Source organism: Microcaecilia unicolor, chromosome 4 (assembly GCF_901765095.1).
Source record: "Microcaecilia unicolor chromosome 4, aMicUni1.1, whole genome shotgun sequence".
Taxonomy (NCBI): domain Eukaryota; kingdom Metazoa; phylum Chordata; class Amphibia; order Gymnophiona; family Siphonopidae; genus Microcaecilia; species Microcaecilia unicolor.
Genome location: NC_044034.1, coordinates 359,351,303 through 359,378,403, shown reverse-complemented (window position 1 = coordinate 359,378,403; position 27,101 = coordinate 359,351,303). Strand labels below are relative to the sequence as shown.

Here is a 27,101-nt window from a genome sequence, read left to right as displayed (position 1 = left end):
AGAGGCCGTTCCACAATTCACCACCCTTTCCCTGAAGAAGTATTTCCTCTTTCTGAAGATGCGGTCTCCAGTATTATACACAATACTCGATATGAAGTCTCACCAGTCTTATACAGGGGTATTATCATCACCTTTTTTTCTACTGACCATTCCTCTCCCTATGCACCCAAGCATCCTTCTAGCTTTAGCTGTCATCATTTCTACTTGTTTGGCCACCTTAAGAGGATCATATACGATCACACCCAAGTCCCGCTCTTCTTTTGCGCAATAAGGTTCTTCATCCTGTAAAACTGTACCGTTCACTTGGTGTTTTGCAGCTGAAATGCATGACCCTGCATTTTTCAGATTTATATCTTAGCTGCCAAATTCTGAACCATTCTTCAAGCTTCCCTGGGTCCTTCCTCATGTTATCCACCCCGTCAGGGGTGCCTACTGCACTGGGGGGGGGGGGGGGGGGGGGGGTGCGCGCACACAGAGTGCTGCAGGTATTTAAAAGAAGCCTGCAGCCCACCTCCGCGGGGCTTTTATCGGTCCAATTGGACCAATAGAAGCCCCGCGGGAAAAAAACAGTCAGCCTATGGCTGTGGCGGCAAAAAAACGCCCAATAACCAGTCACGCGAAACCTGCCCAATTCCGTGGCCGAACCGCGGAACTGGCAACTTTGCTGATCTGTGCTGAGGGCTTTTATCCTGCCTTGACCATGTGTTCTGCACCTGCTGAACCATGTCTTGCTGTTTAAGGTGGCTCTGTATCTGTGAGAGAGTGCTGTTAAGGTGGAGCAGTAATTTCTTCATAGCAACAATCCTAAAGAACATATCAATATTATCCAAAGGAAATTTTTATCCAAAAGAATAGTTTTTGGGGGCATCTTTTTGTTTTTATCCACCATGTCCCTTTGTGGAGATCAGTTCTTCTCTCTGTTGTGTGGCCATATTCAACTGCCATCCAGATAAGTGAGGGCCTCTTTCTCAAGCCGCGCTACCAGTTCTCAGTGCAGCAATGCTGACAAAGCCCATTCACTTTGAATAGGTCCGTCAGCATTGCCGCACAGCTTGATAAAAGAAGCCCTAAGCTGGGTAATATTTAAATTCTGCCGTCAAAGTTTCATTTAAACCGGAGCTTGCCAAACTGAGGGTCGCACCCACAAATGAGGTTGTGAAACCTGTGTTTGGAGTCACAATCTGGGTAGGCGATCCATAGGACATCACTGGCCTGTACTTTCTGCAGCTGAGTGAATTGAGGTCACAACTGCGGAAAGATTGGTGAGCACTGTTTTAAATGCAGCATTTAAACATCTACCCAGATATTCCACACTGATTGATAGTCGAAGATTGGCACTGCATGATTCTAAGCCGGCACGGTCACTGCATTAATTTAAGTGACAAATTAATATGTATTTTCAATGCCACTGTCCATATAGGTAGCGACGCTGAACGCTGAATATATGTATTATGTAACGACCAGGCCAGCACTAGCCGTTCAATTCGATGACATGGAAGGGAAAATGGCTTCGGCAAAATCAAAAGTCACAATTGTGCCTAATTAAAAGGGGGGAAGGCACAAATATAATACCCAATCGGGCAGGCCTACAAGGTGGCCTGCGACGAAAAAGAAAGGAAATTTACGCGGGAAAAATAACCATGAAATAAGAGAAAAGGGATTTTTTTTTTTTGTTTTTAAATAAAAGTAAAAGAAGGACAAAAAAAAAAACCAGAACAAAAGCACGGTTAGGTTCGTCCCGGGCGTGAGAGGAATAACCAAGAAACACAGCTGCGTCCTCCCGCGGAAAAAAAAGAACTGATGAGACATAGAGACGCTGTGGGCGGGAAGGTGCTCCACGCATTCACGGTGGGGTGCAGCATGCGCCCCAGAAGGCTCTGGAATTTGTTCTTCGCTGGCAAACTTGCCGATTGTCGGGGGACGCAGATCGTCTACCCACCTCTGAAAATGTAAGCCTGCTTGTCCTTGGAGAATACTTAACTCCACCTACACCTCTTCCCTAACCAAGCTCATAATTACACAGAAAATATCTAGCTATTGAGCAATTTTAATGGATCAATCATATCTACATAATTTCTGAAAATATGAAGTTGGGGAGTTATACATTCATCACCTGCTAGTGAATGCATAATTCCATGTCATTATCAATAGGGAGGTTCTTTATTTATCTAGTTGTTTATTTATGCTTCAAAAGGGGAAACATCTTATAGACTGAATACAACCTACTTAAGACTGAGTCTTCCATCTTGAACACAGTTCTCCGTTTCCCCAGTCTCATCGTTCCTCCCATATCCCCGGGATGGTGCTCGGGCATGTCAATGACCTGGGCAGAAATACAATCATTCAGTTTTGATTCCATTGCAAAATAGAAAAAGGCAAAGAAAAGTTTAATACAGCAATTTGGAGCAAGAGCATCAGAACATCCGCTGATACAGTACAGTCTAGTTTTTGCTAGTCTCAGCAAGAGCTATATCAGACTAAACATAATTATATTCTTTCTGTACTACCTCCAGCAAGAAAATGAAATGAGGGACCTTTTTTATATTATCAAAAAAAATGCGCTAGTCTCAAACATTCAACAATGGCCATGGGTTTTATTTTTGGTGGTAACTCTAAGTACCCATTCTACTTTGTAAAATTAATATAATCGAGTCTCTCTTGTCACAGCAGCTGGGCTTAACTACTGGTCAAGCAACAGCAAAATGACTTGCAGAAGGGTTGATCTCTTAGAAGGGGCCAAGTTTCGGTGGTTGAGACACATCTACAGCAATGTAGACAAGAACGAATGGATGGATTGCATGAGTTGGCTGGTCTTTATCTGCCATCCTGTGCATTATAGAGTGCTAATAAACACACTAAGATCTGCTAGGTTTCCACTTTTAGATTGCCCGAGATATTGCTTATATTAGAAATCTACTGTATCATTCATCAATTTATCCTGAACAATGACAATGTCTAATCAAACAAGTTCTGAACCAAGCAAATGTCGCCTACAGTTTCTTTTCTGTGTCAGTTTTCCTGCATTCAAAATAAATTTATCACCTATGCACCAGCTTGTTCTTTCTTGGCAGTCTGGGGCCTTTTGAAGATGATTTTATTATTTTCAATGTTTGAACATAAATTTACAACCCCCAGGGAGGAGAAAGTCAGGATATATTTGCTGAAATATTTATAGAAGTTCTTCTTTATGGGAAATCTATTTCTCATCAGTGAAAAAAAAAATGAAAGTTTGGGTATGTTTTAACTTTCCAAGAATGAAATATGCACAGAAAGAATAAAATATTCTATTTCATTGATATCTTGCTGAATTATCACAAACACTGACACCAATCAGTACCAGCCAGTTGCAGTTCAATGCACAAGAACCTAAGGACAGGTGCATGACTGCATGTCTTTGACTTCTAGTCCACTTGCATATGGAATTTAAGATCTATCAAACGGAAAGGATCAGTTTATTCAGTAGGATCCCAAACCTTATGTAACGACCCTGAAGTTCTGCCCTGCTTAGGCATGAGGAGACCTCAAGTGACTCTACCTAGATAATGTAATTTTGACCCTTTGCTTAACAGTTCTGGAACAAAGGAATTGCCCTTTTGCCTTGATTGATGGTTGTAGGAGGGGTCACACCTTTGGCTCCCACTCCCTGGCCACTGCACCACTGAAGTAAGGGGAAGCTAGTGACAGGCTAGCCCAACCAGTGCACTTGGAGGTGTGGGGAAACAGTAACAGAACCCATAAAGCTGAGAGCCGGAAAGGCAAACCAGTCTACCACTACATCCTTCCAAGGAGAAAGGGAGAAAAGAGATGAACCAGCAAGCCTGAAGGAACAGGAGGGCACCAGAAAAGAGTCCCTAAAGACAAGTACATAAGTTTTGCCGTACTGGGACAGACCAAAGGTCCATCAAGCCCAGCATCCTGTTTCCAACAGTGGCCAATCCAGGTCACAAGTACCTGGCAGAAACCCAAAGAATAGCAACATTCCATGTAGAACCCCAAAGAGTAGCAAGATTCTAGAATTCTAAAGAATAACAAGATTCCATGCAGAATTTCAAAGTGTAGCAACATTCCATGTAGAACCCTAAAGAGTAGCAAGATTCCATTTAGAATCCCAAGTACATAAGTATTGCCACATTGGGACAGACCAAAGGTCCATCAAGCCCAGCATCCTGTTTCCAACAGTGGTAAATCCAGGTCACAAGTACCTGGCAAGATCCCAAAACAGTACAATACATTTTATAGTGCTTATTCTAGAAATATCCCATATGTTTTGTCCCAAACAACTGTATATTCGCAATCTATTTCAATTTCTTTAACAATTATTCAACAATTTCTCATAGTGGCAATAATCTCATACTTTGTAGTTGTCTCACACTTTACAGTAATCACTTTGATGTACTATCTTCATTCTTTTGGGGATCCTCAGATATTAATGCTGCTCTCACCGTACGAACATCATATTCAATGTTCATCCAATAGAATGGTTAGAGATATATATCTGTCCATAGTTTGATGCAAGAGTACAGCAATTTATTTATTTAAAAACATTATATACGATATTCCTCCATACATATTCAACATATGCCAAAATATGGCTTGAAATTGGTTTACAAGTAACATAAAATAAATATAATGTTTTCCTTCTGCAACCATTTCCTCTATAGTTTTAGTGAAGTTCCTACCACACTCTCTTCCTTAATCTTAAAAGAAGTTCTCTCTCCCCATCAGGAATAATATGCGGAGTGGAGGAGTGGCCTAGTGGTTACAGCACCGGTCTTGGAATCCAGAGGTAGCCGGTTCAAATCCCACTGCTGCTCCTTGTGATCTTGGGCAAGTCACTTAACCCTCCATTGCCTCAGGTACAAACTTAGATTGTGAGCCCTCCTGGGACAGAGAAATATCCAGAGTACCTGAATGTAACTCACCTTGAGCTACTATTGGAAAAAGGTATGAGTAAAATCAAAATAAATATGGAGAGTTCCGGAGCAGTAGGGGGGCATTCAAGCATTAAGGCAGGAAAGGGACCTTCCAAATGTCAGGAAAATCCTTGACAAGAAGCAGTGGAATAGCCATTCAAGGTGCATGTGTTGCCTACACACCCCCTGTCAGAGTGTCAGTCAATTACTATTAATAGTGCTTTGCATCTCCCTCCCACCTTCTGCACATGGTCTGGCATCTCTCTCTTCCCTTCTCAGCCCTGCAAAGCTTTCACAATCCCCCCCTCCTTAAAATCACCTACAATCTTCATCTGGGCAGTGGCACTCATAGGCTGCCTGTGCCCTGTATCAGGGCTTTCTCTCTGAGCTGTTCTGTCCCTTCTGACGCAACTTCTTGTTTTCTGAAGGAAGGTACGGTTCAGAGAGAAAGCCTATGAATACCGCTGGCACCCCATCCCTTTATACAGCTGGAGAAGGCTGCTATCAACCCACCTCGCTTTCTTGGGTATGGGAACACTTAGCTCCACCCCTTCTCTGTAGCTTGGAAGCAAAGGTGTTAGATTGAGAACAAGAGACAGCATGACGACAAAAAGTTGAATCCACTTAGGTTAGTCTATATTTTCCCTTCCCTGCAGCCGTCGTCCTGCGTACACTCAAAACAAAGGAAACCTATGAGCTGCTGTATCCACGTTTTATAGTTCTTTATTGTTGGTAGCATTTTTATTTAATCTCACTTATATTTTCAAACATGCCGGCTTGTGTAGCATACGGGTGTTACCAGAGGAAGTATAATAACAGAATAACTTTTCATAGGTAGAGTAGTAATTTGTTATAAATTGTAATCAGTGTGTAATTTGGAGGGACTGGTTAGAAGGCCAACCTTGCATGTGTAATATTCATGCAGACATCATGTTACGACAAAACATTCAGAGATTCTATTTATTTATTTATTTATTTACTTATTTATGGCAGCTACTAGCCGTTGAGCCCGTTAAAACGGGCTAGTATGGGGTTTTGGCAAGGCCCCCTCCCCTCGCCGCTACCACCACCACCCCTGCACCTGGCCCAGGCCCTCTCTTCGGTATTGAACTTACATCGGCGAAACGCAGGCAGCACGCAGATAAGCTGAGCTCCCTTCGGCCTTCCTTCTCTGCCTGTGTCCCGCCCTTGTGTGACATAACATCGGCGAGGGCGGGAAACAGGCAGGGAAGAAAGGGCAACGGGAGCTCAGCTGTTCTGCGTGCAGCGTTTCGCCGATGTAAGTTCAATACCGAAGAGAGTGCTTGGGCCGGGTGGAGGGGGGGCGGCGGCGGCGACCTCGGGGGGGGGGGGAGCGGTAGCGACGTCGGCGGCTTCGCACAGTTTCCCTCTCTGTCCCGCCCCCGTCAACACGTATTGACGCGGGGGCTGGACAGAGAGGGAAGTCTCTACTGCGCATTTGCGAGTGAGTACGGTCACGCGCCATTTATATGTTTGATATCCCACATTAAACATGAATTAGGTTGAAACCTGGAAGCATTTAAAATCTTTTTCTTCTCCTGTGCCTAGATCAAAAGAGAAAGATGGTTTGTGGGAACTTGCGCCTTTTCTTTTGTGGAATGCACTGGTATTTTATAAAAATGCGCTTAATATTGTTTATTGCTACTACTTAAAAGAAAGATATTAAATAATGAGGGCAGAGCTACCTTCATGCAGAAGTCCAGAGTCAGTCTAAATGTGCCAACATTTTCCAGTTCTGTGATATATATTTATTTCTTCTTCAAATCAGTTTTCAACAGCATTTTCTCAGTTATTACCCAAATGACAACACAACTATAATGTTAATTAACAAGTTTTGGATGTTACTGAATTTTACCATTCTGTCTCACTGTATTTCCAGTTTTGACACAGTATAAGTCATCACAAGGACAAAATATAAAGGGAAATGGGACTTGATATATCGCCTTTCTGAGGTTTTTTGCAACTACATTCAAAGCAGTTTACATATATTCAGGTACTTATTTTGTACCAGGGGCAATGGAGGGTTAAGTGACTTGCTCAGAGTCACAAGGAGCAGCAGTGGGAATTGAACTCAGTTCCCCAGGATCAAAGTCCACTGCACTAACCACTGTACTAACCATGTACAATCTCAAATAGTAGCAACGGAATCTCAACATTCCATGTAGAATCTCCAATAATAGCAACAGTCCATCTAGAATCTCAAATAGGGAAAGGAAAATGAGACTTGATATAGAAGTTTATAATATTGTATATGCAGGTACTTATTTGTACCTGGGGCAATAGAGTGTTAAGTGGCTTGCCCAGAGTCACAAGGAGCTGCAGTGGGAATCAAACTCAGTTCCCCAGGATCAAAGTCCACTGCACTAACCACTAGGCTACACCTCCACTAGCAACATTCCATGTAGTAGTAGTAGAAGAAGCCTGCCCTTGCAGATCAGCAATGCAGCCGCGTTGCTGATCTGCAAGGGCAGGCTTCTACATGGAATGTTGCTAGTGGAATAGCAACATTCCATGTAGAATCTCCAATAGTAGCAACAGAATCTCAATAGTAGCAACATTCCATCTAGAATCTCCAATAGTAGCAACATTCCATCTAGAATTTCAAATAGGGAAAGGGAAATGAGACTTGATATAGTGGTTTATAATATTGTATATGCAGGTACTTTTTTGTACTTGGGGCAATAGAGGGTTAAGTGACTTGCCCAGAGTCATAAGGAGCTGCAGTGGAAATCAAACTCAGTTCCCCAGGATCAAAGTCCACTGCACTAACCACTACCTATGGACTGCATTCGGGGCTTATAACCCATTTAGTTATGTTTAAACAAATGAGAGATCTGCATGAAAGAAAATATTTATTTTTATTATGTTTACCTATTTTTTTATTAGGTTGAAAACAACTTGTCCCTTAAACATGCTCAAAAACAGAATAATCCATGTGTACAACAGAGATGAGGTGAAGATGTGATTCCATGTGCCCCAATGAAAGAAGAGTTTAATTTTACTTCCAATCTTTATAACACTAGGCTTCCCAAGGCAGATTACAGCAACAGTTAGGATGAACCAATCAGTAAACAGGATATCCTCACTGAAATATGGCCATTACTGCATTGTCTAGAACAGTGTAGGAAAAATTAGCACAAAATACAGCCTTTATTAGTACAGTTTCCACCAACAACAATAACTTTGAATCTGTTTTAGTGATATTCAGTTTTGATTTCATAATGTTTATATCTACATATGGGAGCTTTCAAATAAATTAAAAAACTGTCAAATAAGTAAAAAAATAAAATCTTTTGTCCTCCACCTTTTAAGGCACTGCCTATCCAATTGGAACAGCTTTTGACTTTTTACAGAAGACCACGCATAGGCAGTCCATTATTTCTAATAATCTTTTACTATTGCTTTCGATAGCGGTTTCTGTTGTTTTGGGTGTACTTGTGACTCCGCCTACTTTGAGCAAGCTCCGCCTACCGGCTTCAAAGTCGTACCATCTCTTGTTCTCCATCTAACCTCCTTGCTTGGAGACTGCCTTGCAAGAGTTTGTATGACTACAGTTCCCAGAAGACTGTTTCCATTCAGCTTGCCTAGTACTCCCTTTCTGCCCTGCTCCCACCCCCACCCCCAGGGTTTCCTTCCCACTCCTAGAAACATCTTCTCCCAGAAAAGAACCATGAGGTTTCTGTGTAAGATAAGTTCCTGGTTCAACTTTTTCCCCTTTTCCCGAGAAAGACACTGATCCATGCCATGTTTTCCTATCTGCTCAGCCTTCCTTCTTGTGTCCCCCACAGACCTTGACAGGCATAGCCAGTCACACTATGGTTTCCTAGCCTTTACAATTGCTCCAAACAGTCTGGTGGGATTGTAACATGCAGAATATCTCACAAACGAAGACCCATCCATCCAGGTATAGGATCCATCCAGGATCTCTTCTCTCTCTCCAGGACATCAAATATTCTCATGTTCCTTCTATATCTCTTCTCATGATCTTCAGCTTCCCCAACAAACACTCCATCTGTTTCTACATTTTTTTTCATTGTAGCATTATTGCTTGCTAATCTTCTAGGTGGTTAATTCTATTCTCAGCATCTTTCACCTGCATCATTACTGATTTGAATTTTTCTTCAAACTTATTTACTACCGTATTCAAGAGTTTTACTTTGGGCTCCTATATCTCATTGACTAAACTTCTTAGCCCCGACCCGACCCTTAGAGAAAACACCTGATCACCTCCTTTGCTCCCAGATACCCATGCAAGAAAATCAGTGCAGCAATTCACTGCACTGATTGCCTAGCTTTCTTGTCGTACATCTGTTTAAACTGAGTGCACCCCCAGTGTATTTTGGCATACTCTGCTGAATTTCTTATGCACCTCACCCCACTGGGGCCTTTACAGTTTGTTGGGAACTTCTCTGACTGGAAGTTGGCAAGAAAATACTTGAGAGATAACATCTTAATCAGCGCAGAAAGCTACTCCATCCTGCAATGATTCACTCTGAAGCTGGAGGAAACCGAGACTCTTGCAGGCATTTTTACATTTGAAAGTCTAAAAGTAATTTCTGTCCGTGAGCTGAGTGCACAAATATTTGTCTCAAATACCCTGCCAACTGCTGGCAAATACTGAGCAGAAAACAACATATGAGACCAGTGATCTTAACAGTTGGGGATTACCACTACATATGAAACAAGAACAACAGAACATCAGGCCTGATATTCAAAGGATTCACGCTCCTAAACTGGCCTCTTTGAAAATTTACTACATTGTGATCTTTAAGTCTGTCCACATACGCTTTATGATAAAGACCACTGACTATTTCAGTTGCTATCCTCTGGACTGATTCCATCCTGTTTATATCTTTTTGAGTATTCTAAATGAGGTCTCACCAGAGTCTTATACAGAAGCATCATCGCCTCCCTTTTCCTGCTGGACATTCCTCTCCCTATGCACTCCAAGCATCCTACTGGCTTGTTTTCTATCCACTTGGCCACCTTAAGACACCAAGAGGGGGGCAGGGGGGCAAAATTCCCCAGGCCTGAGCCTCCAGGGGGGGCCCGGCGCAGGGGTCTCTCTCTCCTGCTCCTGATGGGGCCCGGGTGATCGCGTCCCAACAGGAGGAGAGAGAAAACTCTGCCAACAGGCCCCCCTTGCATTGCCTGCCTAGCAGCTGCCGGGCCCTCAGGCCGCGCAGGTTCTGTTTTGAGACTGATTATGTGCGACCTGAGGAAAGCAGCCGCAGGGGCAGGCAATGCTGAGCAGAGGAAGGAGCCGCGCTGCCTACAGCTGGCGGGACCAGCCAAGGTACTTCGGGCGAAAGGGCGGCGGCGATGACGATTCTGTCCAGGGCCCGGCGGCGGCAGCCCTGCCCTGGGCCCAGCTCAGTCTCTCAGCGGCCCTGCCTTAAGATCATCAGGTACGATCACCCCCAGGTCCTGCTCTTCTTTCCTGCATAAAACTAATTCACTCTTTATACGATACCGCTCCCTTGGGTTTTTGTAGCAGAAATGAATGACCCTGCATATTTTAGCATTACTACTACTATTACTATTTAGCATTTCTATAGCGCTACAAGGCGTACGCAGCGCTGCACAAACATGGAAGAAAGACAGTCCCTGTTCGAAGAGCTTACAACCTAATAGACAAAAAATAAATTAAGCAAATCAAATCAATTGTGTACAGGTGCCAAGTCTAGACTGGTCTTCAAGCCTCGCTAGATCCTTTCTCATGTTATCCATATAGTAGCTTCTGGGATGCCTACTACTACTAAGCATTTCTATAGCGCTACAAGGCGTACGCAGCGCTGCACAAACATAGAAGAAAGACAGTCCCTGCTCAAAGAGCTTACAATCTAATAGACAATCTAATGCCTACTCTGTTGCAGGTTTTGGTATCACCTGCAAAGAGGCAATCTTTACCAGACAGCCGTTCTGCAATATTGCTTATAAAAATGTTTAAAAGAATCATACCAAGGACAGATCCCTGCAGATCATCACTGATAATGTCCTTATCCTTGAAGTGAACTCCATTTAGAAATTAGCCTTTGTTGCCTTCCACTTAACCAATTTGAACACTAAAACTATAGAGACAGGCTTAGGAACCTCAACGTGTATAGGCTGGGAGGGAGAGAGGCGATATGATAGAGACGTTGAAATATCTCAAAGGCATTAATGTACAGGAAGAGAGCCTTTTTCAACTGAAGGAAAACTCTGGAACGAGAGGGCAAATGATGAGGTTAAGAGGGAATAGGCTTAGGAGTAACCTAAGGAAGTATTATTTCACAGAAAGGGTGGTGGAGGCATGGAATGGCCTCCCGGTGGAGGTGGTGGAGTCGAGGACTGTTCATGAGATAAGCATGTGGGATCGCTTAGGAACAGGAAGAATTAGGGGTTACAGAGGATGGGCAGACTGGATGGTCATATGGCCTTTATCTGCCGTCATATTTCTATGTTTCTATTCCACCAATGCCTAAGAGCCAACCTCATCAGTGATGTCACAATGGCTCAATTGTCCTATTCTTGGCTATTCCCCCCTTAGTGTGTTTCAGTCTCTGGTAACCAGAGCTCATATTGTGATGTCATAATGGGAATAGGCTTAGGAGTAACCTAAGGAAGTATTATTTCACAGAAAGGGTGGTGGAGGCGTGGAATGACCTCCCGGTGGAGGTGGTGGAGTCGAGGACTGAGTCAGAATTTAAAAAGACATGGGATAAGCATGTGGGATCGCTTAGGAACAGGAAGAATTAGGGGTTACAGAGGATGGGCAGACTGGATGGGTCATGTGGCCTTTATCTGCCGTCATATTTCTATGTTTCTATTCCACCAATGCCTAAGAGCCAACCTCATCAGTGATGTCACAATGGCTCAATTGTCCTATTCTTGGCTATTCCCCCCTTAGTGTGTTTCAGTCTCTGGTAACCAGAGCTCATATTGTGATGTCATAATGGGAATAGGCTTAGGAGTAACCTAAGGAAGTATTATTTCACAGAAAGGGTGGTGGAGGCGTGGAATGGCCTCCTGGTGGAGGTGGTGGAGTCGAGGACTGTTCCAGAATTTCAAAAGGCATGGGATAAGCATGTGGGATCGCTTAGGAACAGGAAGAATTAGGGGTTACAGAGGATGGGCAGACTGGATGGTCATATGGCCTTTATCTGCCGTCATATTTCTATGTTTCTATTCCACCAATGCCTAAGAGCCAACCTCATCAGTGATGTCACAATGGCTCAATTGTCCTATTCTTGGCTATTCCCCCCTTAGTGTGTTTCAGTCTCTGGTAACCAGAGCTCATATTGTGATGTCATAATGGGAATAGGCTTAGGAGTAACCTAAGGAAGTATTATTTCACAGAAAGGGTGGTGGAGGCATGGAATGGCCTCCCGGTGGAGGTTGTGGAGTCAAGGACTGTGTCAGAATTTAAGAAGGCATGGGATAAGCACTTGGGATCGCTTAGGAAAAGGAAGAGTTAGGGGTTTCAGAGGATGGGGAGACTGGATGGGCCATTTGGCCCTTATCTTCTGTCATGTTTCTATGTTTCTAATCCAGTCAGTCACTTCACAGCCCACACCAAGGGTGCTCGGTTTATTTGAGTCAATTATGCAGAGCTGCCATCAAAAGCTGCTACAAATACCAGTTCTCTAGTCATAGGGCATCGGAACTGGGGGAGCCATAGGTGCCATGACACCACCAAAAATAACAAAGATACAGCCAGTGCTCCTTCCCCAGCTTTAACAATTAGCAGGCAGCCAAAACTTATCTAATGTATAACTTCTGACCTCCTGCTGATTGCCATATGTACTCCGCCTGCTGCCCCTGTGCCTGTGTACAGATCAAAGTGCCACCACCAACTCCTTCACTTATTCAGGCTTACTACTCACTTCCACAGTCCGTTCCACTGCACAACTGCATTGCTGTCCGCTGCAGTTTTTCACTGCTGATACCTCTCCACCCCCCCTAGTTCCACTGTGGTGCACCATTGCTATCACTGCTATCTGGACCTAGCAGATGCCTGAAGATATATCCAGTTAGCTAGATTCAGGTCAGTTGGAGAGGAAGGGGAGAAGGAGAAAGTATCAGGAGAGGAAGGGCTGGAGTGAGCACTGTGTATGGGGGGACTGGAAAAGATAGGAGAAAGCATGGTTGTGGGAGGGGGGGAAGCCTGCAGGCTGGATAAGGCAATAGAGAGTGGTGGTGATGGAGGAGGGAGAGGCCTGCAGGCTGGAGAAGGCAAGACAGAACATGGTGGTGGTGGTGGAGGGATGAAGTGGTGTGGGTGCAGCTTAGGACTCCCCCCCACCCACCACCGGCCACCAAACAAAAAGATGTTATATTGCCCATGTTTCTTATCACCCAGTCAAAGAAATAAATCTGATTCGTCTTGCATGACCTACCACTGGTAAAGCCATGATGCCTCAGATAAGTACATAAGTGTTGCCATACTGGGACAGACCGAAGGTCCATCAAACCCAGCATCCTGGTTCCAATAGTGCTGCTTATCCCAGAAATAAGAAGAGGATTTTCCCAAGTCCATTTTAATAATGGCTTATGGACTTTTCTTTTATGAAGCTATCCAAACCTTTTGTAAACCCCACTAGGCTAAACTGCTTTTACCACATTTTCTGCCAATGAATTCCAGAGTTTAATTACATGCTAAGTGAAGAAATATTTTCTCCGATTCATTTTAAGTTTACTACTACTACTACTTAACATTTCTAAAGCGCTACCAGGGTTACGCAGCGCTGTACAATTTCACAAAGAGAGACAGTCCCTGCTCAAAGAGCTTACAATCTAATAGACACGTGAACGGTCGGACCGATAGGGGCAGTCAAAATAGGGGCAGTCTGGATTCACTGAATGGTAAGGGTTAGGTGCCGAATGCAGCATTGAAGAGGTGGGTTTTAAGCAAAGACTTGAAAATGGGCAGGGAGGGGGCTTGGCGTAAGGGCTCAGGAAGGTTGTTCCAAGCATAGGGTGAGGCGAGGCAGAATGAGCGGAGCCTGGAGTTGGTGGTGGTGGAGAAGGGTACTACTTTGTAACTTCATTACGTGCCCCTTAGTCCTAGTATTTTTGGAAAGAGTAAACAAGCAACTGTTAACTCAAAAATTACGTGATCGTGGATATCCAGAGAAATGCATTCGTCAGGCCTTTAAACGGGCTTGGTTTGCCCAGAGATCTTTACTTTTGATGGATAAACCAAAAGAGTCCATGGATAGGATGGTATGTGTCCTTGGGTTCTCTGAGTTAGTTCCTCAGGTAGCTCAAATCATTAACAAACATTGGCAAGTACTTACGTTTCACTCTATTTTCTCTGAACAACCGTGCATCGCGTATACTTGGGGCCAGAACCTTAGGGACCGTCTAGTGCACACATCAGGGACTATTGTGAGCCATTTTATAGAGGAAGGTTTGCATCAACCCTGTGGCTCTTGTCAGTTTTGTAGTCAGACTGTGAGCATCACACAATGGACTCCATATGGTACTTCTCAGATATTTAGGTTGAGACATAAAACCACATGTAATACACCATTTGTTATTTATATCATTGAATGTCCCTGTCATTTATATTATGTAGGGCGTACTACAAGACACATGAAGGTGAGGCTTATAGAACATAAAAGCAGATTAGCCACAAAGACTATGACAGCCCCTATAGTAACGCATTGTGAACAATTTAAACATACTTTTGCAGATCTTCGCTGGTTTATAATAGATCATGTATCTCTGTCATCGAGGGGAATGGACCACAATGTAAAGTTGGCTCGTTTAGAGCAGCGCTGGATATTTACATTAAACACTGTGAATCCTAGAGGACTTAATGAAAGTGTGGAATGGAACACCATAATTTAGTCTTTTTCCCCCTTCAGTGGTTTCTTGTTGAGAATAGCTTTCTGGATTGTTGTGTACCTGGCCCCTGTGAGTATCAAAAAGTTGGTTGTGCCTCTGACGTCAGTAGAAGGATTCTTCCGGCCAACATGTGCTTGCTGATGCCTTTAAAAGCCACACAATAAGTTTGGGAAGGAAGTCTCGTTTCAATTTGAGCTAGAGGAAGGAGTTCTTTTGTTTTTCATGCCTTAACCCTGGTCCCTGAAGCAAGCAATTGAAACCTGCAGAGTCGGGCGGTTTCAGGGGAAGGCAGTGTGGAATAAAGAGGAATAAAGTGGAAGAATTCCCAGGAGACTGGATAAGTACTCAGCTTTACACCTTGCACATTTGTTTTAAAAGATTGAAAGTTTAAAGTATTCAGCTCTTTACTTTGCACATTTGGTTTAAAAAGACTGAAAGTTTGTAGCACAGTGGTGTTGGGAAGCAACAACACAGAAAAAAAGAAAAAAAGTCTTCCGAACTCACTGTAGGGATACCCGATGAAAGAAACGCTATACCATTTCAGAGCAGTATACTTGACTGCATGAGAAGTGGCAAAATCATTTGAGGGTTCCCTTGCTACTCATGGGTGTGTATTGTATTATAAATATCGGATGAGTGGACTAGTGCATTGGTGTTAGCTGAGACTTTAGTTTAATAATTGGTGGCTAAGGTCCTGGTTTATTTTGTTCAGTTTTGGATGTTACCAGAGACACGATACCTTTGTATTGTTCCGCTAGTGGAATAGCAACATTCCATGTAGAATCTCAAATAGTAGCAACAGTGGAGGAGTGGCCTAGTGGTTAGAGTGGTGGACTTTGGTCCTGAGGAACTGAGTTTGATTCCCACTTCAGGCACAGGCAGCTCCTTGTGACTCTGGGCAAGTCACTTAACCCTCCATTGCCCCATGTAAGCCCCATTGAGCCTGCCATGAGTGGGAAAGCGCGGGGTACAAATGTAACAAAAACAAAACCCCACTAGGTGTCACCATTAAGCCATGACGCTCTTCCTCCCCAGGACCTGCATCCACAACATCCCCAGCAGACCTGGGCAGAAGACCTGACTCAGGGATCAAACTGGGAACATTTTGCATGACAGTGCATAGCAGTTAACCACCTGAGCCACCGGTCTGGTCCTACATTGCCAATAGGACTCCTGATGTGGCAGCCTCAATAGCATACAGACTATTTCCATTTTACTGTCATCCTGTTACCATATTGTATCTATTTCCTTAAACTCTGGAATTCCTTGCCAAAGAATGTGGTAAAAGCTAAGCAGGGTTTAATAAAGATTTGGATAATTTCCTAGAAGAAAAGTCCATAAGCCATTATTAAAACGAACTTGGGAAAATCCACTGCTTATTTCTAGGATAAGCAGCATAAGATCTGTTTTACTGTTTTGGGATCTTGCCAGGTACTTGTGACCTGCATTGACTATAGAAGCAGGATCCTGGGATTGATGGACCTTTGGTCTGTCCTAGTACACGGACAATTAGGTTCTCATCTGTATCCTGGATGTCATGCCATACAAAACTGTGCCAATTTGGTGTGGTACATAAAAGAGAGGCATAACCATGGGGAGGGGGAGCCTTCGGAGGCCTGGGTCCCCTCACCTTTGGCTCGGGACACCTCTGCTTTCATGACTGGCAACGATAACAAGTCCTGCCAGCCAAAGACGTTTCTCCTGCCTGAGTTGCAACTGCTAAATATCCAAACCAGGACACAAAGTTGCTAGACTCAAAAATTATTCAAACGCAAATTCACAGCAAAGGCTACCAGAAAGGGTATGATACATACCTGTAGCAGTTGTTCTCCGAGGACAGCAGGCTGATTGTTCTCACGACTGGGTGACGTCCGCGGCAGCCCCCACCAACCGGAAATAAGCTTCGCGGGACGGTCGACACGCAGGGCACGCCCACCGCGCATGCGCGGCCGTCTTCCCGCCCGTGCGCGACCGCTCCCGCCAGTTGAATGACTAGCAAAAAATATGAAATACACAACTCCAAAGGGGAGGAGGGAGGGAAGGTGAGAACAATCAGCCTGCTGTCCTCGGAGAACAACTGCTACAGGTATGTATCATACCCTTTCTCCGAGGACAAGCAGGCTGCTTGTTCTCACGACTGGGGTATCCCTAGCTCTCAGGCTCACTCAAAACAAAAACCCAGGTCAATTGAACCTCGCAACGGCGAGGAAACAACAGAAATTGACCTACGAAGAACAACTAACTGAGAGTGCAGCCTGACCAGAATAAATTCGGGTCCTGGAGGGTGGAGTTGGATTTACACCCCAAACAGATTCTGCAGCACCGACTGCCCGAACCGACTGTCGCGTCGGGTATCCTGCTGGAGGCAGTAATGTGATGTGAATGTGTGGACAGATGACCACGTCGCAGCCTTGCAAATCTCTTCAATAGTGGCTGACTTCAAGTGGGCCACTGACGCTGCCATGGCTCTAACACTATGAGCCGTGACATGACCCTCAAGAGTCAGCCCAGCCTGGGCGTAAGTGAAGGAAATGCAATCTGCTAGCCAATTGGAGATGGTGCGTTTCCCGACAGCGACCCCTAGCCTGTTAGGGTCGAAAGAAACAAACAATTGGGCGGACTGTCTGTGGGGCTGTGTCCGCTCCAAGTAGAAGGCCAATGCTCTCTTGCAGTCCAATGTGTGCAACTGACGTTCAGCAGGGCGGGTATGCGGCCTGGGGAAGAATGTTGGCAAGACAATTGACTGGTTAAGATGGAACTCCGACACCACCTTCGGCAGGAACTTTGGGTGGGTGCGGAGCACTACTCTGTTGTGATGAAATTTGGTATAAGGAGCATGAGCTACCAGGGCTTGAAGCTCACTGACCCTACGAGCTGAAGTAACTGCCACCAAGAAAATGACCTTCCAGGTCAAGTACTTCAGATGGCAGGTATTCAGTGGCTCAAAAGGAGGTTTCATCAGCTGGGTGAGGACGACGTTGAGATCCCATGACACAACAGGAGGCTTGATAGGGGGCTTTGACAAAAGCAAGCCTCTCATGAATCGAACGACTAAAGGCTCTCCAGAGATGGCTTTTCCTTCCACACGATAATGGTAAGCACTAATCGCACTAAGGTGATTCCTTACTGAGTTGGTCTTGAGGCCAGACTCTGATAAGTGCAGAAGGTATTCAAGCAGGTTCTGTGCAGGGCAAGAACGAGGTTCTAGGGCCATGCTCTCACACCACACGACAAACCTCCTCCACTTGAAAAAGTAACTCTTTTTAGTGGAATCCTTCCTAGAGGCAAGCAAGACCCGGGAGACACCCTCAGACAGACCCAACGCAGTGAAGTCTACGCCCTCAACATCCAGGCCGTGAGAGCCAGAGACTGGAGGTTGGGGTGCAGCAACGCTCCGTCGTTCTGCGAAATGAGAGTCGGAAAACACTCCAATCTCCACGGTTCTTCGGAGGACAACTCCAGAAGAAGAGGGAACCAGATCTGACGGGGCCAAAAGGGCGCGATCAGAATCATGGTGCCGCGGTCTTGCTTGAGCTTCAGTAAGGTCTTCCCCACCAAAGGTATGGGAGGATAAGCATACAGGAGGCCGGTCCCCCAATGGAGGAGAAAGGCATCCGACGCTAGCCTGCCGTGTGCCTGAAGTCTGGAACAGAACAGAGGCAGCTTGTGGTTGGTCTGAGAGGCGAAAAGGTCCACCGAGGGGGTGCCCCACGCTCGGAAGATCTTGCGTACCACTCTGGCATGGAGCGACCACTCGTGCGGTTGCATGACTCTGCTCAGTCTGTCGGCCAGACTGTTGTTTACGCCTGCCAGGTACGTGGCTTGGAGGAGCATGCCGAACCGACACGCCCAACGCCACATCCCGACGGCCTCCTGGCACAGGGGGCGAGATCCGGTGCCCCCCTGCTTGTTGACGTAATACATTGCAACCTGATTGTCTGTCCGAATTTGGATAATTTGACAGGACAGCCGATCCCTGAAAGCCTTCAGTGCGTTCCAGATCGCTCGGAGCTCCAGGAGGTTGATCTGCAGATCCTTTTCCTGGAGGGACCACAGACCCTGAGTGTGGAGCCCATCGACATGGGCTCCCCACCCCAGGCGAGATGCATCCGTCGTCAGCACTTTCGTGGGCTGCGGAATTTGGAATGGACGTCCCAGGGTCAAATTGGTCCGGATGGTCCACCAGAGCAGTGAAGTGCGGCAACTGGTGGAGAGGCGGATGACATCTTCTAGATTCCCGGTGGCTTGAAACCACTGGGAAGCTAGGGTCCATTGAGCAGATCTCATGTGAAGACGAGCCATGGGAGTCACATGAACTGTGGAGGCCATATGACCCAGAAGTCTCAACATCTGCCGAGCTGTGATCTGCTGAGACGCTCTGGTCTGCGAAGCCAGGGCCAAGAGATTGGTAGCCCTCGCTTCGGGAAGGTAGGCCTGAGCCGTCTGGGTATTCAGCAGCGCTCCTATGAATTCCAGAGACTGAGTAGGCTGGAGATGGGACTTTGGGTAATTGATCACAAACCCCAGCAGCTCCAGAAGTTGAATAGTGCACTGCATGGACCGGAGGGCTCCTGCCTCCGAGGTGCTCTTGACCAGCCAATCGTCGAGATATGGGAACACGTGCACTCCCAGCTTGCGTAGGTAGGCCGCTACCACCACGAGGCACTTGGTAAACACTCGTGGGGCAGAGGCGAGCCCAAAGGGCAGCACACAATACTGAAAGTGCCGTGCGCCCAGGCGGAATCTGAGATACTGTCTGTGAGCTGGCAGTATCGGGATGTGAGTGTATGCGTCCTTTAAATCCAGGGAACATAGCCAATCGTTTTTCTGAATCATTGGCAGAAGGGTGCCCAAGGAAAGCATCCTGAACTTTTCTTTGACCAGGAATTTGTTCAGGCCTCTCAGGTCTAGGATGGGACGCATCCCCCCTGTTTTCTTTTCCACAAGGAAGTACCTGGAATAGAATCCCCGCCCTTCCTGCCCGGGTGGTACGGGCTCGACCGCATTGGCGCTGAGAAGGGCGGAGAGTTCCTCTGCAAGTACCTGCTTGTGAAGGGAGCTGAAAGACTGAGCTCCCGAAGGACAATTTGGAGGCAGGGAGGCCAAATTCAGGGCGTATCCGCACCGCACTATTTGGAGAACCCACTGGTCGGAGGTTATGAGAGGCCACCTTTGGTGAAAAAATTTTAACCTCCCTCCGACCGGCAGATCGTCCGGTACGGACACTTGTAGGGCGGCTATGTTCCCGTGGATCCAGTCAAAAGCCCGTCCCCGGCTTTTGCTGTGGAGGCGCAGGGGGCTGCTTAGGCGCACGCTGTTGACGAGAACGAGCGCGCTGGGGCTGTCCCTGTGCCTGGCGAGGCCTTCGGGCCGGCTGGTTGTACCTACGCTTTGCAAAAGAATAGGGTGCAGCCTGCCGTGCCCGGGAAAAACGCCCACCCGTGGGGGCGGGTGCTGAAGGCGCCCGGTGGGAGAGCTTGTCGAGAGCGGTTTCCCGCTGATGCAGTTGGTCCACCATCTGCTCGACCTTCTCACCGAAAATGTTATCCCCCCGGCAAGGGACGTCAGCCAGTCTCTGCTGGGTGCGGTTGTCCAGGTCAGAGGCACGCAGCCATGAGAGCCTGCGCATCACTATACCTTGGGCCGCAGCACGAGATGCCACGTCACAGGTGTCAAAAATCCCCCTGGACAGGAACTTTCTGCACGCCTTCAGCTGCCTGACCACCTCCTGATAAGGCCTGGACTGCTCCGGCGGGAGCTTATCGACCAGGTCCGCCAGCTGTTGCACATTGGTCCGCATGTGGATGCTCATATAGAGCAGGTAAGATTGGATGCGGGTCACGAGCATGGAGGATTGGTAGGCCTTCCTCCCAAATGAGTCCAGAGTGCGAGACTCCCGCCCCGGGGGCGCCGAGGCGGTATCCCTCGAACTCCGTGCCCTCTTGAGAGCAGAATCCACGACCGCTGAGTCATGGGGCAACTGGGGCCGCATGAGCTCTGGGTCAGAGTGGATCCTGTACTGGGACTCTGCTTTCTTGGGAATGGTGGGATTAGTTAGTGGTCGCACCCAGTTCCGGAGCAGCGTCTCCTTCAGGACATTGTGCAGCGGTACCGTGGAGGACTCTCTAGGTGGTGATGGATAGTCGAGGACCTCGAGCATCTCGGCCCTCGGCTCTTCCACAGAGACCACGGGAAAGGGAATGCTGATAGACATATCCCGCACAAAGGAGGCAAAGGAGAGACTCTCAGGAGGTGAGAGCTTCCTCTCCGGTGACGGCGTGGGGTCCGAGGGAAGGCCCGTAGACTCCTCTGAGGAGAAATATCTCGGGTCCTCCTCTTCCCCCCACGAGTCCTCATCCTCGGTATCGGACATTAGCTCATGTAGCTGCGTCCGGTACCGGGCCCGGCTCGACGTCGAGGCACCGAGGTCTCGGTGTCGTCGAGCGGTGGACTCCCGCGCCGGCGGGGACGGAGCTCCCTCCATCGACGTCGACGGGGACTCCACCTGCGTGGCTGTCGAGACCGGCACCGCAAGCGGCGGCGGTGTCGACTGCCCCGGCGCCGGGCTAGAGCTCGCCGGCGCCACAGTCATCGGCGCCGAGGGCGCAAGCACCCCCGGCGCCGGCACAGCCTGGCGCATCAGCCCTTCCAGGATCCCCGGAAGGATGGCTCTGAGGCACTCGTCCAGGCCCGCTGCCGGGAAAGGCGGTGGGGCCGGTAAGGGTGTCGGTGCCGGAAGCTGCTGGGGGCCAGGAGACGGCACCGAGGTGCCGGAACCCCGACGCGTCGGTACCTCCACCACCGACGGAGATCTCTCCTCTCTGCGATGACGCTTCGGCGTCGACTCCTCTTCAGGGTGCACCGAGGGCTCCCGGTGACGGCGCTTCTTGTCCTTTTTCCGGTGCACGTCACCGGTGCCGGAGGGCATGGAGGAGGAGGAGGTCGATCCCCCTCGGTCTCGGGGTACCGGGTCCGACAGGGTTCGGTCCCGTGGCTCACGAGTTGAGGGAGTGACCGGGGCCGACTGCCCACGCGGTCTCTCTACCCCACTCTCGCCGGCGGACCGGCGGGCCGACGGGACCTGTTCTCCTGGGGTCGCTGCCATCGGTGCCGATGTCTCGGGCATCGATACCGGTACCGAAGAACCGGTCTTCGATACCGATGCCGTCGAGGTCGACGTCGAGGGGCCGGCGCAAGTTCCAAAAAGACGGTCCCGCAGAACTTGCCTCGCAACCTGAGTCCGTTTCCGGAGACCGAGACACAAAACGCACGACTTGAGATTGTGCTCCGGCCCGAGGCACTGGAGGCACCAAGCGTGGGTGTCGGTCTGCGAGATCGGCCGGCCGCAGCGACCACACTTTTTAAATCCACTCGGGACCTTCGAGGACATCGACGGAAAAATCGCGTCGGCGAAGTCAAAGTCGGCAATGGTGGCTAAAATCACACCACGAAAACTGAAACCGACCGAGCGGCCACTAGGCCGCAACGAGGCGTCCCCGCTAGAAAGCGAGGGAAAAGAAGGAGCGCGTGCTCCACACGCGCAAAATTCTTTTTTTTTTTTTTTTTTTTTTTTTTTTAATAAAAGAAAAGAAGAAGAAGAAGGGGCCGAACAGGCCAAAAGCGACGATCCGCGTAAACGCGGTCGAAAAAATCCGGCGGCTGAAACGAGAGAGAGGGGAAAACACAACTCTCTCAGTCGCGGAAAAAAAGTAACTGGCGGGAGCGGTCGCGCACGGGCGGGAAGACGGCCGCGCATGCGCGGTGGGCGTGCCCTGCGTGTCGACCGTCCCGCGAAGCTTATTTCCGGTTGGTGGGGGCTGCCGCGGACGTCACCCAGTCGTGAGAACAAGCAGCCTGCTTGTCCTCGGAGAAAAGTATTAATATATTTTTTTCAAAATTTTTTATGATTACCCTCAGACTTTCCACTCATTGCTGCAAATGATAATATCACTGCCTGGTGGTTCAGCACTTCATTCATTGGGTAATTCTTTTTATGTGTATATTTTTTATGTGCTGGTCACGTGATATCAATCCTCAATTCACCTGCTCTTAAGTGTGATATATCTTTTTATATATATACTAGTAAAAGAGGCCCGTTTCAGAGCAAATGAAACGGGCGCTAGCAAGGTTTTCGTCGCTACCCCCCTCCCTCCCTGGCCAACCCCTTCGTTCTTCTGCCACTGCTCCGCCCCCAACGTCATGATGTTTGACGCGAGGGCGGGGCCCGGACCGATTTCCACCCCGCCTCCCTGCCTCCCTCCCTGCCAACCCCTTTCGTTGTTCTGCCATTGCTCCGCCCTCGAGGGCGGGGCCCGGAGCGATTTTGGTGGCTTCACCACCACGAACCTGCGAACCTTTTTGAAGGAAGTCAGGGCTTGGCTTCACTGATGTCAGTGTCCTCAGAACATTGAGGGTGAGTTTTATTATAGTAGATTATATATATATATATATATATATATATATATATATATATATATATATATATATATATATAACTAGCAACCAATGCTGCTAATGTAGTCAATAAATCCACTTGCACTTATCTTATAATCCGTGACAGCTCCGTCTTGAAGAGTCAAAAATGTTCAATAGCCTCCCCCTAAAAAAGACGCCCACTGCAGCAGCACTTAATTGAGCAGGCAGTGCTTCAATCGCTAATGCCCGTCTCTTGCGCATGACATGCACAGGAGAGCCGGCATTAGCAACTAAAGCAACGCCTGCTGAATTAAGTGTTTTAAGTGCTGCTCAAGCACGACTCTGGCAGGAGACATCTTCGGCTGGTGGGGCTTGGCAACCTTGCCAGCAAAGGTAATATTTTATCGCACTGGGCAGCCACGGCTGCGGGGGAGGGGGACAGAATATCGGGAACCTTCAAAAAAATGGACTCCTGGCTACAGCCCTGAAATAAAAGTCCTACACCATGACACCAAGTTCAAAATAATCTTAATGAGGTAGGCAGCACAAAAGTGCTAATCCGATGGAACAGGATACCAGGAGTGAACACGAACAAAATCTTGAAATATTTAGGGCCTTTTTTCAACAGAATGTGTAATGCCTGCCCGTGTAAATATTTCATGGGAGAAAGCGCTGCAGCAACTTTGGGAATCGCATGGGGAAAAGTTCCAGAACGTTTGACATTCTGTCATCGCAACCTGTTTATTTCCTGACAATATGCTGTTCAAAGTTTACTGCTCTCTGCTTGTGGAAGTTTTAATTGTGCATCCCATGTGCTTTCACTGCACTTACCCTGGGGAGTGCTGGCAGCAATCCACCTCTTTCTCCTGGCCAGGTTTAAAATGTGATTTTTCTGATACATTCAAAGGCTAGGCCAAGTTACATAACTTGATAACTATTATTAGTTCACAACAGCTGTACTGCCTATGTGCTGCCTATAGTTTCATATACTTTCAAATGTGTCCCCCAACTCCCCTCCCCAAAAAACCTGGTCTCAACCAGGAATCAAATCTTCAGCCACTGTGTTTTTAAATGCCTGGACCTGTCTGTCCATAAACTATTTTGGGGGATCTGTTCACAGTGCTACCAAGCAATCCCAGCAGCACGATATAAGACAGACCCCGTGATTTCGTTAACACAGCGGCACGATCCCATCCGCAGACAAACTTGCTAAGTATTTCAATGAAAAAATTGTAAACCTACGCAACACGCTACCTCAGAACAACACCGACATTGAAACTTCTTTAATGAATTGGACCCAACCATTGGAGAATACCTGGCAGATCGGATCTGGTTAAACTTCGCCCTCCTTACTGTTGAAACAGTTACCCAGGCGATTAGTAGGTTTTCCAACACTCACTGTATACTAGATACCTGTCCCAGCTACCTAATGAAATCTGGCCCTAACCGCTTCATAGCCAAAAAACAAACGAAATCACTAACTACCGTCCAGTAGCATCTATCCCGTTGGTGGTCAAACTGATGGAAAGCATGGTAACCAAACAACTTACAGATTACATAAACAAATTCTCAATATTACACGAATCACAGTCAGGCTTTCGCCGCCTCCACAGCACAGAAACAGTACTACTCACTCTTCTAGCCAAATTCAAGCAGGAAATAGCAATAGGCAAAAACATCCTCCTCCTCCAATTCGACATGTCTAGTGCAGTCGACATGGTAAACCATAATATATTAATAAGATTACTAGATAAGTTCGGGATTGGTGGAAACATACTTAGCTAGATCAAGGGTTTCCTAACCACAAGAGCATATCAAGTAAAATCAAACTCAAACATATCATCACCGTGGAAAGCAGACTGCGGAGTACCACAAGGATCACCGCTATCACCGATCCTCTTCAACCTAATGATGACCCCACTAGCCAAGTCCTTATCCAACCAAGGCCTTAACCCTTTCATCTATGCAGACGATGTCACAATATTCATTCCTTACAAATCTAAACTGACAGAAATCACCAACAAAATCAAGATCAGCTTGAACATCATGGATTCTTGGGCAAATGCATTTCAACTAAAACTAAACAAAGAAAAAACACACTGTCTCATCCTCTCATCCCTACACAGTGCGGACAACCCCACTATTATCAACACCCCAGATTACACCCTCCCTATCTCAGACAGCCTGAAACTCCCTGGCGTTACAATGGACCGCAACTTAACACTAGAGAGCCAAGTCGCATCCACAACGAAGAAAATATTCCACTCAATGTGGAAACTCAAATGCGTGAAACAATTCTAACCAAGGGGAACATTTCGCAACCTGATACAATCAATGGTACTAAGCCATGTAGACTACTATAATGAAATTTATGCGGGATGCAAAGAACAAACCTTAAAGAAACTTCAGACCGCTCAAAACACAGCAGCTAGGCTTATCTTCAGAAAAACGCGATTTGAAAGTGCAAAACCCCTTCGCGAAAACTATACTCGCTCCCAAAGAACGCATTGCTTTCAAAATCTGCACTCTAGTTCACACCCGAATCAACCCGAACGTACCTAAAGCTGCACTACCCAAGCTGCAAAAGACTGAAATACAAATCAACTTACGCGTCCAGTTTTTCCTACATAAGCACACAGCTGTGGAACGCATTACCAAAAGCCTTGAAAACTACGAACGACCACATAAACTTCCGGAAAACACTAAAAACTAACCTGTTTAAAAAGGCATACCCTACCGATCCAACATAAATGCCAGATCTCTGCAACATAACAAAACTAAAGTACTTAATGGACATAACACAACTCTTCCGTTGTACAATTCCCTAGTGTGGCTGTGCCACATGAACTTTATCTTACCACAACATCACTTTGTATTTGTTTACACCAGAGTCTGTAACGCCTCTCCGGTACTATGTAAGCCACATTGAGCCTACAAATAAGTGGGAAAATGTGGGATGTAAATGTAACAAATAAAATAAATAAAATCTTAGTCTGTTTCTGAGTATTGACAGTCATTTTTATGACCTGAAACACACAGAGAAACTGTCAACAATAATAGACCTGATATTTTAAAAATGGGGGGGGGGGGGGCCCTTTACTAAGCTGCGTAGGCGCCTACGTGTGCCCAACGCACGCCAATTCAGAACTACCGCCCGGTGACCCCATGGCCCGGGCGGTAATTTCAGTTTTTATGTGCGGTGCTAACTGGGCGGTAACTGGCATTGTACGCACGCTGAAGATTACCGCCCTGTTAATGCGTGAGACCTTACCGCTAAGTCAACGGGTGGCGAAAAGGCCTCAGGCCCAAAATGCACATGTGCCAATTTTTTTAAAATTTTGTCGCACTTCCATTTTCGCCTCCCCCCCCCCCCCCCCCCGAAAAAAGGCCTTTTTTTTGCAGGTGCACTGGAAAATGAACCTGCGCGCGTCCAATACACGCGTCTATACCAGAGCAGGCCACTTTTTGACACATCTTAGTAAAAGGACCCCTGGATTCCTAAATTGGTGCCTTGTTTTCTGCCAAACTTAGGTACCTTAAGAGCCAAATATACACAGGATTTATGCTCTTAACTATTTGGGTCCCTTCCACTAAAAAACATTGGGTCCGATATACAGCCTTTTTTTTTGGCTGCTAAAAAGTTAACCACTTAAGGTATTATTCAGCGCTGACTGGTTACGTTGTTAGCAGTTAAAGTTAGGACTGCTTTTTATGCGGTCAGACTTAAGCATTGAACTTATCCGGTTAGGCGCTGAATATCCACGCCTAACCAGGTAAGTTGTGTGACACACTGGTTGCCTCCCGTTGAATATTTCCAGTTAGCTGCTAAAAACGCTATTTCACTGGTCAGCATGCATTTCTGAATATCGGGGTGGGGGGGGTTAAATTTTGGGCTTAGGATGAACGTGACAGGGAACTGAC

At 46.9% G+C, this 27,101-nt stretch overlaps 1 protein-coding gene across 7 annotated transcripts in view; it reads right to left on the bottom strand.

Annotated features, from left to right (window-relative positions):
- CTPS2 (CTP synthase 2) overlaps positions 1-27,101 on the bottom strand; it is a 541,710-nt gene that overhangs the window by 411,164 nt on the left and 103,445 nt on the right. For all 7 annotated transcript variants that reach the window (XM_030202308.1, XM_030202304.1, XM_030202305.1 and 4 more), the window contains one exon: positions 2,227-2,323. In XM_030202308.1, coding sequence (XP_030058168.1) covers positions 2,227-2,323 — 97 coding nt within the window. The remainder of the gene's footprint in view (positions 1-2,226; positions 2,324-27,101) is intronic.